The following is a 16,794-nucleotide window of genomic DNA, read 5'->3' as shown; positions in this document are numbered from 1 at the left end:
TGACGTATTGCTGTTATCCTATGGAACATATTACACAATTATTTGGGAACCGTTATTGAGACAGTGCCATAAATAAGAGAGTAGTATAAACAAAACCTGAAATCCATTATTTCCCAGTGGTGCCCCCATGGCTCAACACCAGTCTTAATATCTACCCCTATAAGCCCCAAGCATTGAAGCATGTAGTCCAGAGACTGGTAATTTGGTGCTGAACACAGTTACTCACTTTTTCATTTTTCAGAGCTGGAGTTTGGTGTTTTGGCTAAGGCTATTTCCTTGTAATGTTACTGTGGAAATAAAAAAGTAGGTCCTGCATTACAAACTGGACTCACTACCATGACCACGCTTCAACAGCCTTTGTGCCTTACAGTTTAACAGCGGAATCAAGTAGGACCTTCATGACGGAATCATATTCATTAGGCAACTTTAGGCTACTTTTATTCTGGTGATGAAAAATAAGATCTATTATAGACACATAATTAATTGCAGCCTACTAGAACAGTGCACTATAAATACCCGTCTTTGCCTTCATTAAGTGATGCATGTGCAGGTATGCAGGAATGAGATTGTAGATGCACTGCCTCCTCGGTACCCCAGAGCACAGGCACAGTACAGGCAATCAGCTGGTACAAGACTGCCCCTCCTCCCGTCAATGATTTACCTGCTGCTCAGCTGACCTTTGCCAGGCTGCCGAGGCTCAGTGATGCAGGACTGCACGCCTGCGCCGTGACTGTCGGGACACGGAGCTCTCCGCGGACAACGCTTTCTACACGCCGGTCCTGGGTGAGTGACTCGTCGGTGTCGGATCCGCACCGGCGCCGCTCTGGCAGCTCCGTCTCTCCGTTTTCGCACTTGGCGCCGTGGTTGCCGACCCTCGTTGCCTCCGTGTGGCGCAGCCGTGCGCAGTTCAGTGTTTCCCCGCAGAACAGGTGTACAGCTGTGAACGCATGTCCGAGCTTAAGACGCAGCTCTTGCGGTGCTTGGTATGTGCACAGGCCTGCATGGTGTGCAATCACACATTGTGATCTCCGAAGTGTTGTGGTGAACTTCAGCGCAGCAAAGTTTATTGTGCAGCCTGTTGTGGCTTTCGTTTTCCTAGGACCTGTCCCGGTGATTGCGAAGTGATGTAAAACCCTTGGTCAAGGTGTGACATTATACCAATAGGAAGAACAAAGCAAATGTCAGTTGATTTCGGTTTGGCTTTGGGAATTGCTTTGGTTTTCCGCTCTTGTGAACAATCTTGTGTTGCCCCTACATTAAAGATGGCTTATTCTGTCATTGCAAAGGACCTTCTGTGGATCAAAGTCACATGAGCTGTGTTTAGTTTACAGCACTGGCAGCAATTTCCCTCCTTGAGTCTAATCCACACTGAAAACAGCTCACTGGACAATAGCCTACATGTGCTAAATGATCCACTGATAACAAACTGCTGATTTTGTCACCCTAGCATGGATGAAGTTCTGTCTTTGTGTAACAGGATCCATGCAGAAGTGCAGAGCATCAGAGGACAGGTATTGCGGATCTAGTTATGTGACTTCAAACTGGGAGGAATACAGTAAGCTTCAGACACATGCCTACACGGTGTACAGGGCTCAGACACTGGGTGTTGTGTACAAAGTAGGTACAATCGGCGTTTTCAGTATAAAAGTGATGTATTAATGAATGTTATCGCCGATACAGCAACTATACCCTCCTGACAGATTGTATGACATAGCCTGCAGATAAGATAGCGGACCATGTGAAATGTGAGATATGTCAATAGAGGAACAGGGTCTGTGGAGTGCCAAGGCAGCAGCAATAAATTGCGATTTTCCACAGAGAGAGCAGCAGGACTCGTATTTCTCACACGGAGCTCCCCGGGAAGTGCCGGAGACAAGCCAGGCTGCTGAAGTGCTACCAGCTCCGCCTCACACGTACACACGTATGAAGCCTAAGAGAGGCGTTTTGTTGCTTTCGGGGAGAAGGAGAATCTTTGCTGTATAACATGGCCATTACAGATGGACAACTTTCTACAATTTAACATACACATTAATGGGACAGTTACTGTAATTGGGGTAAGGTGGTGTTTTCAGCTTTGCAGGTATGAGCTGGACACACGTGGTGAAGTGCAATGCGTCCTGTTTCAGACACAGACAGGCAGGCAGGGTGTGTTATTCGTGTTGAGCTGTAAAGCCCTTAGCACCTGAAAGCTAGGAAAGTTATCTGTTTTGCAGTGCATTATGATTGCACGTCGCCAGTCTGTAAAGCTGTGAGTGGAGTGGTTTCATATTTGCTAAAGACCACCACCACCACCACCACCACACAACTTGGACAATCATGAGTGTCCTCCTCTTGTCCCAGTCTTGGCCCGGTGTGGACTGTGGCGATCAGGTGACCCGGTCCTGCGTGGCGTGCGGGCAGGGACAGTGACACTGAGAGACCACAGCACATTTGTCCACGTCGGCGACAGGTCCCTCAGGTGAGTGTCTTACCTCGGTTATGACAGTGTCAGGGCATTTCTAAGCAGCTGCGTCTCAGGCTGCACGGTTAAGCTACTGCAGTGTCGTTACGCACTGTATTATACATTATGATTTGCATTTTCTAGTTCAAAATACTGTTTTTTACCTTGTATTGCAACGTTTTCCATATATTTGGTGTTGGTTTCATCTTTCTCCAGGGATACAGTGCGGATAATAGTGCCAGCCTCTACCCAATGTGAAAATAATATTTAAAAATAGTTTATACAATGTAGTTATATGGTATATCAGTGGGCTATATATCAGGTTATAAACGTCAGATTTCTCGCAGCTTTTATTTTATTACGCACTACGTTTTATTATTATAATCAACATAAACTTCGTCATTTGACGTCTATAACCTGTAGACATGTAAGTGCAATACATTGTTGTTTGTCGTTTAAAGGCTTTTCTTGTCGTAGGTGGATTATTAATACAAGTACAAAACTTTGCTTAAAATATGTACTACTACTACTACTACTACTACTACTACTACTAATAATAATAATAATAATAATAATAATAATAATACAATATTATATACGAATAAACATATAAGAAAACAACAACATATTTAAAAAGGAGATCATGCTGTTATTCGGGGATGCTGTGTACAGTTGTTAGATTCGTGCCAATCATTCTACATTGATGAAGAGCTGAGATTAAATTTGCAACAGAATACAAAAAACAAAACGCAAAACAAAGGTCGCGTCCACGTTCGTGTAGCGCAGAATTCCGCAGTTCTGCGCTGATCTGCAGAATTCCAGTGATCCCATTGGTGGAGCCGCGCAGATCCGCGCAGAACTGCGGAATTCTGCGCTACAAGAACACGTGCAAGTACGCAAGTTGAGTTGCACGACCCTGGCTTCCCTCTGCACAGGTGAATGCAATTAGTGTCCTAAAGCCGCAGTCGGCAAGGGGATGTCTGAATTCTGTATTAATTGAAACCGATCAACAGGAGCGTGTGAACAAAGCAGCTTATTACTTCATTTAATGTTGTTTCTTTAAAGTAGTGGTTTCCAATTCCAACCCGGTCCTGGAGCTTATCTGCCCTGTTGGTTTGTGTTGCATCTGAGCTTTCGATTGCTTAATTGAACCCTTAATTGAAACAACAGTTGCATTGAAGATTCAATTAAGTAATTAAGAGTTCAGTTGCAACGAAAACCAGCAGAGATGTGGGGCTCCAGGACTGGTTTGGGAATCTAAACGACCCATCACTGCTCTGATACGCCTGGTAACGATACCGTTTCTTGGAAAACTTTATTTTTCTTTTATTTGTGTAAAAAGTACAAATCGGACGAAATGCATCGGAGTGCGTGCTTCACTTGCATCCTGAAGGTGGCGGACATATTTCAAGGTGTGGGTTCGAGAAACTTACTTAAACAATCTGTTCAGATTTTTATATGCATGGCGACGAAATGTTATTGGATTGGGTTTCCTTAAGTCCTTCATAAGAACAGCTATGCCTAATGCAAGAGCGGGCTTATTTTATACAGAGGGTATACCAGACAATAACCGCTGCATGTGGTTATTTATAGATTTATTTTCTCAAATGTGGTACCAAAACCTGCACATGCATGTTTAGATCCCATCAGTTTCTATCGAAATTCATCAGAGAGATTCCCGCAGTCAGACCGCTTTCTCTCAAAGGGTTTTTGCGATAACGCAGACCTAATGAAAGCATATTTGGCGTCCAGCATGTTGAATGTATCTACATAGCTACAGATTTCGCAAAATAAATTGCTGAACATCAACAAGGGCACCGCAGTTCAGAGAAACGGGTGTGGTTTTTCATAGGAAATCTGATTAGCCGCAGTGTCGCACCTGGAGAAATCTGCAGTGGCACAAAACCAGGTACAGAGAACCGGTCAATGAACGTATATATGTGACCTACATTTCAATCCGAAATTGAGTGCATCAAGGGCAAAATCCCACAACTGGAATGTTTTCCACCAGAGAAAGAATATCAGAGCTTTTTATTCAGTTGATGTACTGGTTAGTTTAACTTATTCTGTTGACCTTTATTCGTTTGTTGTAGTTTTTGTGAATATCTTTTTTCCCCATTTGTGTGCTTTTACCCCAGACATCTTCTATTTTAATGAAACCACAAAAACTGCAGAATGGTTTTCCTATAATGTTTCAGGTTACAGTTTCTGGTCTTCAATATGTTTAGAAGTACTTTTTGCAGAAAAACACTTCTCAGTATGTAAAGAATCCTGTTCTCACTCTCTGTTCTCCATTTACTCTCCATGCATTTCCACTGCGATGAAGACCAAGGCACCAAATAAAACCAATACTGTCTCTATGTAGGGCATAGTGGATACTTTAAACTACAAAGCATGCCATAGCAGGAAAACAGAATTGCATTGGCAGATGAAGCCTAATCCAGAAGTAGATCTTTTATGTGGTTGGTTGTCCGTGCTTTTTTGAAGATTGCAGTAATACTATTGTTAGAAGTTTTTCTGCCTGTTCAGAGGGAATCTACTCTGCCTTGCAGGGGGATACAAGCATACGAGAGGATTCCCATATCGTAGCGCTTTACCCATCCACTTCCTGACCTCTCCTTTTTTCTCACGCACCTCTGTATACAAACCACCAGCTGTTCTTAACCTGTTCTCAGTCTTTTCACTTACATTTGTATTGCAGACTTCATACAGAAAAGAAGAGCAGCACTTCAAGAGTTTGTCCAGAAGTCAAAAGAGACGTTATGCAAATAGTAAGCCTAGTGTTTTTCTTTGTCCTATATTTAGGGTGCTGTGAATACACCCTACAAACCTACAATTAGTATTAGAGCTTTTATAATTGAAAGTCTAATTGGAAAAGTTTTTAATTTATAAATCATTCAAAGGCAGGAGCATGCTTTTCTCAGTCTACATTCCCAGATTACTAAATGAAGTTTTTTTTTTTTTTAAGACCTTGTTATTATTTATAGTTGAACATGAAAACCTTCCATCCCCCTGCCTCCCCAATTCTAGTCTCTTGAATAAAATTACTTAAAAATGGGTTGGGCTGTTTACGGTGGCTCATTGAGATCATGACCAAACCAACAACCAAATAAATTGAAATATAGAGGTTGTCGATGATTTAATAAATAATGAATGTGTGTAATTGCAGCAGACGAATGACCACTGTGCTTAGCTCCTGCTTTCCAAAACTGCATCCAGACCGTGTTTGTTCCACCCACAGTAAACCAGTTCATCTTGTTTGAGTTGAATTTCCAAGGTCATACTGATAGCAGTTAATTAGATGCACCGGAGCAATGAAGAGTTCACCAACTTTTTAATTTGTTTGAACAAAGGTAATAATTTTATGTTTTGTGTATAGCTCTGAAGCGATTTCTCTTTTGGAGATGGATCGAACAAAACCTATGGCTAGCAGTAATCAAGTAGGTGTCTCACTTTTTTTGTATCCTTTTAGAATTGTGTTTTCATAAGCTACCTGATTGGATAGAAAGAAACTGAAAGTTATGCCCACATCTACATTACAAAAGTAGCTGGTTAAAACAAACCAAATGAATGCGACTACAATGGGCAAATTGATTTCTTTCCTATCTTAAAGATACATAAATTACAACCTAGAGTGACACATTCTGTTCCTCACCTTTCCCCATCTCTATAATCGTGGTTAGATGTCCAAATTAAAATGGTGTTTTATGTGCAATGGAAACTTAAAATGGCTGACTGATTAGAGGGTGAAACATACATGAAATTGAAAGTCACTACTGTTTCCAAATCTAAATGTCACTTCAGAATAAAAAGCGTATTTTTTTTTTAAATAATTTGCATAGTTCCATGTATCATTTTAAAAGCAAAATTGGGGATTTGAATATGTCAAGCAGAAGATAAGATGTCACAACCAATCATTCCTCTTTAGAATAAACAATCCAATATTTTTTAGTCTGAGGGCTATTCCTTGTTAATCGAACTATGGCATGTCGGCATATAACCGGAGTGAAGTCTCTTCTGGAAGCCTTGTTCAGAGGAGCTGTCTGACTTTGTTTTGTGTGCATTCCAGCTTCGGCTGCCCTCCACCTGTGATGTGAACCTGGGACCTTCGGCTAATCCTCAGTAAGTGTTCCACTCGGCAGAAAAAGAGATTCCTGTGCATTGCAGTGATCCTCCACCTAGCTCTGAAAAGTACATTCAAACCTGTTGTGTATTAGCAGGAACAGAAATAATTCCAGCACATTGCAATTGAATACGTGTGAGGTTTTCTTTATTCCAGTGTCTTGCTATATACACCTCCACCTGGTGTTGGATGTGTCAAATATAGCAAAGGTAACCTCAATAGACTTTGGAGAGAAAATATGAAATGCATTTGCTTTTCTGCTTCATCTGTTTACTGTATGCAAGAGGTTTTGGTTCATAAAACCTGGAATGGGTCAGCCTACCATGTCATGGGAGATTTCTTGCCCTGTATTAGTTTGAATGTTTTAAACGGTTTGTTTGAACAGTGTAAGTTTTAATTCAGTACATAAGTATAGACATTTAATGCAGCCTTAGTGTTATAAATAGTAGTGAAAACACCCTTTCTGTATTTATCACTAAAGCCTCCTCTATAACCCATTGAGAAACCCTTAGATCTCTGCAGCATTTTGAACAATGTGTAATTATGATTGCAAATATGATGGAGTGTTTTCAAAGCGATGTCCTTTACACCTTAACCATAGCAATGTCAGGGCTGGAGAGTGTGCTCAACCTCGGACTTCACAGTCTGCCAGCAATCTAATAAGCTGAGTCAGGGCAGATTACTGAAAATTTGCAAAGACCCTGCATGTTTTTGAAGTTAGTAATTTCACCAAAATTGTGTGTTGGTGCATTTGAATAGCTACTGACTGACGTTTACACCCGTGTGTGTGCGTTTTGGAATGGACTATGCAGCGTGATTAATTACTCTTGCAGTACATGGCTTGGTTAATCGTTTCAACTTGGTTAATAGTTTCAAAGCAACTGCTGAAGAACAAACCTTAAAATAGAAAATTAATTGCCTTCAAAGTATGTGGTCAGGCTCACCTCTACATCTTGTATTAAAAGCAGCACTTCCGTCATTATTCAGTTGCTTTCTTTGCACTAAGGAGCTCAGGGTCATCACCAGTGCAGGAGAAATCAAGTAGATCTCACGGTCTCTGCAATGGGACTGTGAAAACAAACAGTTGAGTCATGTGAGGAACATTGCATGCGCAGGAGATCAACACCAGTCTGTTTTGTGTTTACTTGTCACACTCCATCTGGAATCACGCAAACAAACAGCAGGAACTGCTGACCACCTCAAAAACATCATAATATTATTACAATCAATATTTGAGTCACACCGGAAGATGATGAACTAGGTGAACTGTACATTGTGGTACTCCACATGGTCTATAAAGCGTCTATAAAGTCATTCCTTTGCTCATTCTCAAGGTCTTCAATATTGTAGGGTTTAAACGAATTTTAGGTCAGAAACCGCATTGATAGAATCACCCACACAGTATGAGGAACAGGGTTTGAATCAATATGATCTTCTAAGACCCAACAAGGAGACTCTTGGGCATTGAGACTGCACTATCCTCTCACTTCCTCCCTGGATAGTCCCTCTGTTATATTATATTAGGTAGGATAGTGTGCACTATTAGACCAGTACTATATAAAACATCACTCAACATCGCTATGAAATCCTGGGTGTCTGGCCGCTTTTGAAGAAGATTCAATTCCATATTTTACTACAGCATGCCTGCTCTGACATGAAAAGCCGATGGTTTACCTAAACAAATGTATCGCTGTTTATGACGGGATGTATGAAACTGTAATTTGCATCAGAGTGTATCACGAATGTAACCAATGAGAAGAGCCACTCACTGTGTGAAATAAGTATTTTTCTCCGTCTCTTCCCTTAGTGCCAGACCTACAGACTTTGATTTTCTGGCAGTGATTGGAAAAGGAACCTTTGGGAAGGTATGATCCTGTGACATACCATGTTTTAAATTTCAGATGTATAATATATTTACTGTACACTCCATACCAGGTGCATCTGAAATATTTAAGGGAGGTGACCAAAAAAGACACGGTTGCCTTTAAACCTTTTTGTTTTTTATTTACCCTTTTGAGGATCCAGTATGCTTCTGATTTATGTCCTGCTAGAACTTCATCTTACTGTAGCCACTTCTGTGTTTTTGATACTTCTGCCTGCTCTTCCCCTATGCACATATCAGGGATGACACTTTGTACTGTATTTTGTTCACATGTACTAGGAATTATGCTGCATATTCTCATATTTTGCACTTATTGTGTTTTACTGTATAGTGTAATGTGTTTGAGAACTGTGTGTTCCTAGGGTAATTGTCTGCTAAGAAAGACAAATAATAATCATAACCCTTTAGCAAAGGTTAGTGCTTAGTGTTGATCCTTTCTCTAACTGTGTTTTAGGTGCTCCTGGCCAAACGAAAGTCAGACAACAAGTTTTATGCTGTGAAGGTTCTGCAGAAGAAAGTTATCCTGAAGAAGAAAGAGGTTGGGTGCTAAATGCACTAGATTTCCTCCTGCTTTGAGACCCTGTTTTATTGTCTTCCCTCTGTGTGTTTGATTGTTTAAAGACTCCGCTCCACAACCTGACTTGTGAAGTGATTGTACAAACCGGTCCCTTTTACCTGTAGAGCAGTGGTTCCCAAACCGGTCCTGGGGGACCCCCTAACCTGCTGGTTTTTGTTCCAACCGAGCTCTCAATTACTTAATTGAACCTTAATTGAAGTAACAATCTGCTTAGATTTTACTTTTTAAATTGTGTAAGAAAATAATTGTTTCTTCAATACGTTTTGTAATATAATTCTATATTTAACTTAAAACCCCTACTGTTTAAGTCTCTGATTTAGGAAATTATTAGTTAAATTAAGGGTTCAATTAAGTAATTGAGCACTTGGTTGGAACAAAAACCAGCAGGGTAGGGGGTCTCCCAGGACCAGTTTGGGAACCACTGCTGTAGAGTGTTAACCAATCTAATGACTTGCATCTCTTGTCCAGCGGTGAAGCAACGGACTGGGTCTACCTTAATGACACGATTTTGCAACGTAACATAACTTTCCAGAAGATAAGCTGAGATGTAATCTAATCAAGCAATCACTCTGTCCTTTGCACCATAATGGAGACTTTAGAGCTTTTCGCTTATCCATTCCTATCCTCTTTACTAACTCGTTATGGCACATTTAACACCTCTGATCATCATTGCCCGCCTTCGGTAGTACTACATTCAATTTACCTAACTACTGTTTAAAACTAAATTCAAATCATCATAACTGAATACATGTGGTGATGTGTGATTCTTTGATAGCATCTCCAATATTATTTAAGGCACTGTATGAATGCAAAACATGGAATGAACTGTCTTAACCAAGTTATAGAAGAAAAGCAATGTATTTATGAAACCCTGTTTATTGCATTGATTTATTTGGTGAAGACTAATCTGTTTGTTTTTTTTCCCCCAGCAAAAGAACATCATGGCGGAGCGCAATGTGCTGCTGAAGAGCCTGAAGCACCCCTTCCTGGTTGGGCTGCACTACTCCTTCCAGACCACAGAGAAGCTCTATTTTGTACTGGACTACGTCAATGGGGGCGAGGTACTGCCTGGGGAGGGAAGGAAACCTCTTTTCAATACACCTCTCCCTAGCCTCTAAAAGACCAGGCATGTTTAGTGGGATTGTATTTTTTATTTTCAGTAGTAGTACAACAAATGAATAATCCTGAGCTACTGTGCTATGCAGGGTTGGGTAAGCTTGGTCCAGGAGAGCTACAGTCCAGCAGAAATTGTTGTTAACATTCTTATTCTTATTATCCAAGGTAATGTCCACAATTTGGGAATGGTTTAATTTGAAGTTATTGTGAGATCCTGTATTTCGAAACACTGGGAGAAATGTATTCAGCAGGCAGGTTGAGATCCCCAAGACTCTTTGGTGCATCCAAGCATGTTTACAACATCTTCCTGCCATGAGCCGTGCAGATCTGCTTTAGAGCACCAGACCTGAACTTTTTAATGTGGTGCTCATTTTGCTAGTTGCACAGACGTCAGTAATAAAGGCATTTACTCTCTCTTCTCCCTGGCAGCTGTTCTTCCACCTCCAGAGGGAACGCTGTTTCCTGGAGCCTCGCGCTCGTTTCTACTCTGCCGAGCTCGCCAGCGCCATCGGCTACCTTCATTCCCTGAACATCGTTTACAGGTCAGTCACTGGGGTTTTCAGTCCTAAATAGATTTTTAAAGCCCCTTTCCTGATAGTGTGCTACATTTTAGTGACCTGGATTTTTTTTTTTCTTTTTAATGGGACACTAAACAAAATGTTGAATTATCTGAAGTTGGCACTTTTGCACCTTGGATTTGCCCTACCTTCTTGAAAAAGCTTCCTGTACTCTTTAACCCAGTGCTGTACTCCTTAAACATTATACTAGAGATTTCATTTGCTTTTATAACATTGTTTACCGGTCAGTTACAGTGAAGTCGTTTACATACTGCAGGGTAAACGTACTCGGTCGGCTTACATTTTGTAGTTTTTATGGTTTTTATCTTTCTATGTTGTACACATGCAGCCTAAGACAGAAGGTAAAATATATTCCTCCCAGCACAAGGTGGTCAAGGAGTCTGCTTAATAAACCACTTATTGATTTAGTAATAAATTCCTTTAAATCAAGTCATTCTATGAATGCGCGTTGATTAAGCAGCAGCAGCTACAGACATTTATTTAGCCATGCAACCCTTTTACCGATACTTCTTATTCAATATTTCTTGGAATGTGTAAATAAAACAATGTTTCAGATTCCTAGGAGGAATGCATAATTTGTCAACAAGAGTTTAAAAAAATCTAAAGAAACGCACTGATTCCTGGAACTATTTATATAAAATACTAAAATCATAACATCAATAACTGTTTAATGAAAAAAATGTCTTGTGCATTAAATTCAGTTATTTAAACCTTTCATTCATTGTTCTGTAAAATCGTGTCCATGAGGAAACCCTTCTTTATGCATCTACAGAATTTGGAAACACCTTTCCTGTTAAACTGAGAAATAATTATGCGGCTTTAAACCAAAACTTATGCAAGAGCAAATGGCAGTAGAATGACTGTTATGTATTCATTCATTTCTGATTTACAGTCGGCATCAAATCTTGGAATAAAATGTAATGGGAGGAATTCCAGATCCAAACTAGTAATTCAGCGATTCACTGAATGCAGATTAACTATCATCTACTACTACTTTAAGTTTGGAGGTATTTGATGATCCTTGGAGAACAAACAAAATGTGCAAAACATACTGATCTTTTGTATCTGTAGGCTCATCCGTAACTACAGATACTGTTTATTTTTTTTTTTTGTCCATAAAATCCACAAGTTGGGGTAGATATTCCCTTCTCAGCTGACCCATTGTAGGAACTCCTCCCATATTTATTACATGCGTGTTCAAAAATATATAGTTTGGGATTCTATTTTTTCAAATAAAAATAACCTCTCATTGACGTTCATAAATTCTTTCCCCGGTTTAACTGGAAGATGCTGTCCTGCAGCTGTTAATCCCAGACTTTTGTTTTCTGTGTTTTTCTGTTGATTAATGTCAGTCTATTGACTTCTGGGCGTGGTCCAAAGAGGAATTGCAAATTGTGCAAAATAAATGATATCCATTAGTCTACTACAGAACACAATCTGGATATTTGGTGTCTGATTGCTCAATATAATGCTTCGTGATTGCAATATCTTTATAGGCCTTTTATTTCCCTTTATCTTACAATCAGGTGGGTTAGTCTATATTCATTCGCAATTCTAATCTTCCTCCATTTGCTGTTTTTCAGAGATCTCAAGCCAGAAAATATCCTGTTAGACTCTCAGGTATGGCTCCATCTTGTCATCTAATGCATCTAGCTTGCTGCTAAAACATTATCCTTAGATTTCTATGTAGATTATTCTGACCTATAATTTTTTTTTTTTTTTTTTTTTAAATAAATGCACCCTTCTCTGGTGTCTAAGGTCTGTCTATCCCTCAAATTATTATGACTAACACTCTGTATTGGGTACAATTTTTGCTGACCAGAGGGGGGTTGTGTGTTTTGCATTTTCTCAGGGCCACGTTGTGCTGACTGACTTTGGTCTGTGTAAGGAGGGACTGGAGCCGGAAGCAACCACGTCCACTTTCTGCGGGACTCCTGAGGTGAGAGAAGTGTGGCAGAAAGTGAAAGGGATGATCTGGTAATAAACCATTCAACTGCATTTTACTTCTGTGTTGGGCCCTGTGTTGACCTCTTCCTGTCCCTGCAGTACCTGGCTCCAGAGGTACTGAAGAAGCAGCCCTACGACCGTACTGTGGACTGGTGGTGTTTAGGAGCTGTCCTCTATGAGATGTTATTTGGGCTGGTAAGTTCCACTCTACATGTCAGTTCCACAATGCATCAGTAAGTGTCTTTACACCAACATATAGGATCACCTGCACACCTGGTTTCTCTCCTCTCCCAGCCTCCCTTCTACAGCCGCAATGTAGCGGAGATGTACGACAGCATCCTCTACAAGCCCCTGCACCTGCCACCAGGCAAGACCGTAGCAGCCTGTGACCTGCTGAGGGGACTGCTGCAGAAGGAGCAGCGCTGCCGCCTGGGGGCCTTGGAGGACTTTGTGAGTATTCATGCCAGGCTGTACACTGAGGATGTCTCATCAGATGTGTGCTCCTGGTTCTGGAGCAAGAAGGACAATCAAACAGATTCTCCAAGAGCAAGAGTCTAGTTCACTGAAATACATTAAAAGATTTTACTCTTTCATCCTAAATTTGTGTGTGCTGTGGACTCTTGGACTTGTTCTTGATGTCATAGTGAACAACTAATTATATATTCCTGTCTATTAAATGTTAGTGTATGTCAAAAAAGACTTGATAACATTTTGGGACAGTCTGTCCAAAATGTACATTCATTAAAAACATTTATAAACTCTTTTTTTTTTTTTATTTAAAATGTTTAAAGATTATAATGTGACTGTGTTGTTTTCCAGCTGGAGATTAAAAACCATGTGTTTTTCTCACCTTTAAACTGGGATGACCTTTACCATAAGAGAATCAACCCTCCATACAACCCCAATGTGGTGAGTCTTATTGTATCTTTGAGACTCTCTCGCATGCAGTATAGGGGTCATTCCACGAATAGAGGACATTTTGCCTCTTGCAAATTCTTCAAAACTCATCAAATTTTCAACATTTAATTTGAGGTATGATACATCCATCCTCCAGGGTTGACAATTGGGTAACATGGTTAACAAGAGAAACAGGGCTGATGTATATAGTTGACAATTTCCCATTTAAATAATTAAGTTGGTAAAATCAGTTTTAGTGTCAATAGGGTTAGTTACCTTCATATTAGTAACAGGGTTGAGGTTTGAGGGTAAGGTTGGCATATATTTTATGAAAATATTCAGTTTGATTTTTAGTTATATTTTCTATCATTACTTAAGGTAACAGGGTTAATATGTTGAGCTCGACGCCCCCCAGTCATAGAGTGGAAAACGGTGGGAAATTGACAAAAATCTGACTTTTTTTTCACCATCTTGTTCAAAAGATCAAAGATGTCACTTACTGTGAATCATTGTCATCCGAGGCATGTACCATTATTTTGCATGGGTAGATCTATCAGAGCAACAGGGTTTACTGCAGATTTGGGGAAGCAAGTAAATTGTTTTTTTTTTTTTTTTTTTTTACCTAATTATCATACAGTAATTTTAAAATGTTTACAGTAAAAATAGATGGCTGTATATAATTTATTGATTTAATGGTAATTTAATCACATAATTCAACTGGAAGTTGACCAAATGGAGTTGGGGACAAGTGAAAATCACAAGCTTTAAAAATGATGAATTTAAAAATGTTTAAAGTTAATTTTCTGACCTCAGATTATGAAAGATAATGCTTATTTCAATATAGTAAGGTTTTTAAATAAAATGTATGCAACATTTTCACAATTTATGCTGAAAATAAGCAAGGGATACAAAATGTCCTCTATTTGTGGAATGACCCATATACACTGTGGTATATTAAGTGAGACATTGCCATGAGAATATACTAAGAGCCCATTTAAAACTTTGTAGAGATCATAACCATTTACTAGGAACAATTTCTACGCCATGTCGATTTTGTATTAGCCATGTTATTTGTTAATGGAATGTTCACCCTATTTTCCAGAATGGCCCAGCTGACCTGCGACACATTGACCCAGAGTTCACCAAAGAGATGGTCCCCAATTCTGTGGGCCGCACGCCTGAACTCAACTCCTGCCTGGGAACCAGCAGCTCCAATGCCTTTAAGGGCTTCTCCTATGTGTCCAATGATGATGCTTTTCTTAACTAAGAGTAACCGTGTGAGCCCTGCTCTACCTCCCCTCTGACCACTGCCAGAGACCAGACTGAACTTCCAGAAACCCAAGGCAGATCAACCACACTTTTTGTTCTTCACAAAAACTCGAAATCCAAGGTCACCTATGATGACTTGAGTTGACCAAGATCCCAGCATTCAGGGTTGAATCGGATGACCTGTTCGCTTTCCCCTTTTCAGTGTTGCTTCATGCTTCACTTAATAATAGGAGATGGAAAGGATCCAGCATGGGTGTCTGCCCACCCTACTTGTGGGTCTATAGCAAATTCTATGTGTACATAATTAAAACATCAATAAGCCTGAAATATTGCAAACTTATTTAATTTTTTCCCCCTCTTGGCCTTGTTTGGATTTATAACAGGATGAAATTTAACTCCAACCGGCCACAGTGTAGATCCTAAATGGCCACCTTTTAATTATTTCTGTCCTGTCACAAACTCGGATCATGTAGATAAAACAATTACCATAACAATTCTAGACAATCTGCAAAAGTTGCATCAGACTATAATTGCATACAAATCGAATTATCTAGTCTGGGAGGGCTGCTCATTTGAGTTGGGTGTGGAAGTGTTGAGTGCATTGTGCTCACACGAAAACCTCAGGGATTCCTTTGTTAGTGGATTTGAATGACTTTCCTTTTCAGTTCTTCACAAAGTCTCCATTGAACACAAGGCCTTTCTGATTTAGTTGAATGGAGACCCCAGTGCACTGCACTGAGCACTGCATGAGACCCCTTTTGAATAATGTACCAGTGAGTTTTGTTTGTTGTTTTGTTGGGTTTTGAACTGTTTGTAATACACTGGATATCTAATAGGCCTATATGAAGAGTGTGGGTGTTGTAAAAAATGATCTTGCTCCCTGGTAGTCTTATGAGAGTCCCATTATTAATTAAGAGCAAAGTCCTTGTCTCCAGAGAACTTATCTTTGTTGTTGTGAATGCCAAATTCATAACAACAATGTAACATGGGTTTGTCTCTCCCTGTAAAGCCTTTGCCCTTTCTACCCAAAGCATAGATCTTATCAAAATAAAGACTGTACTGTATATTACTCCTGCACATACACCTTTGATTCCATGTGGCCTGGGTATCTATATATCAGCCCTTCTAAAAATGATACAGCTGGTGACTTTGTTTTGCATATAATGATGTTTAACTGATCCAGATGTTAAAATCTAATGTGCAATTGTGATTACAAACACTTTTCTTGATCTTAAATTTCATTAATCGATCGGGTCTTTACTGGTGCATTCCCTGGGCATGTTTTAGCTGTTGAAGATTTACTGATTTAAATGTGTTTTTTTGAATCTTTATTTTTTTAGCTTTGCATCAAATACATGTCTGACTGAGGGAATTAATGCACTTCATGGTGCTAAAGTTTGCCACAAGTTCAAGCTTTGTTAGAAAGCCCTGGATAGACTATTTCCTTATTACATCTGTTTTCATGGGGCACCCTTGGGCCAGACACTAGTCGTGCGCAGGTTAGCCTTTTGTGTCGAAACCCTATTTTAAATATTTGTATTATTCACCCAGGTATAAATACTTAGTTTTCCTTCTGTATGTTTAGTTTTTTCTTGCTGTAAATCGCTTTCCTATAGCTACAATAGGCCGATTTTTATATCATTGGAATATTTTGTATTTTGGTGATGGGGTGGGGTAGGTCTGTATGCAAATGTATTGTAAACACATGTATTTACTGTGCAATCCATTTAATATAATAAATTTTACTTTTCAAAAGGTGGTCTAATCTTTAATTAAATGGTGTAATTCAATCATTTTATATAGTAGTCCGATTAGTATAAAGCCTATAGGAGTCCTAGTATTCTCATTTTAAGTTATCTGGCAAGATGTTTTGTTAATCTAAAGTAGTTTCTCCCCTAATGCTTTTAATACGGGTAAGAAATTATTTTTGTGTCACACGTACAGTTTATTTTACAATTTGAATGC

At 39.7% G+C, this 16,794-nt stretch overlaps 1 protein-coding gene across 5 annotated transcripts; it reads left to right on the top strand.

Annotated features, from left to right (window-relative positions):
- The first annotated feature begins 665 nt into the window (after positions 1-665).
- Positions 666-16,584, top strand: sgk2a (serum/glucocorticoid regulated kinase 2a). 5 transcript variants are annotated; one of them, XM_066702584.1, is made up of 16 exons: positions 1,485-1,617; positions 1,819-1,921; positions 2,341-2,458; positions 5,142-5,211; positions 5,820-5,880; positions 6,510-6,562; positions 8,371-8,428; positions 8,900-8,983; positions 9,952-10,083; positions 10,568-10,680; positions 12,300-12,336; positions 12,569-12,655; positions 12,763-12,858; positions 12,958-13,113; positions 13,483-13,572; positions 14,663-16,584. In XM_066702584.1, exons 5-16 carry the CDS (start codon positions 5,845-5,847, stop codon positions 14,825-14,827), a joined length of 1,107 nt encoding a protein of 368 aa, XP_066558681.1. In that variant the 5' UTR covers positions 1,485-1,617; positions 1,819-1,921; positions 2,341-2,458; positions 5,142-5,211; positions 5,820-5,844; the 3' UTR covers positions 14,828-16,584. The 5 variants fall into 5 exon arrangements, with proteins under 5 accessions (XP_066558683.1, XP_066558680.1, XP_066558681.1 ...); XM_066702583.1 differs by lacking the exons at positions 1,485-1,617; positions 1,819-1,921 and adding an exon at positions 677-783; XM_066702585.1 differs by lacking the exons at positions 1,485-1,617; positions 1,819-1,921 and adding an exon at positions 1,944-2,054.
- Positions 16,585-16,794: the final 210 nt, after the last annotated feature.

The sequence above is a fragment of the Amia ocellicauda genome, chromosome 4 (genome assembly GCF_036373705.1).
Source record: "Amia ocellicauda isolate fAmiCal2 chromosome 4, fAmiCal2.hap1, whole genome shotgun sequence".
Classification (NCBI taxonomy): Eukaryota; Metazoa; Chordata; class Actinopteri; order Amiiformes; family Amiidae; genus Amia; species Amia ocellicauda.
This window is presented reverse-complemented; position numbering and strand designations above follow the sequence as displayed.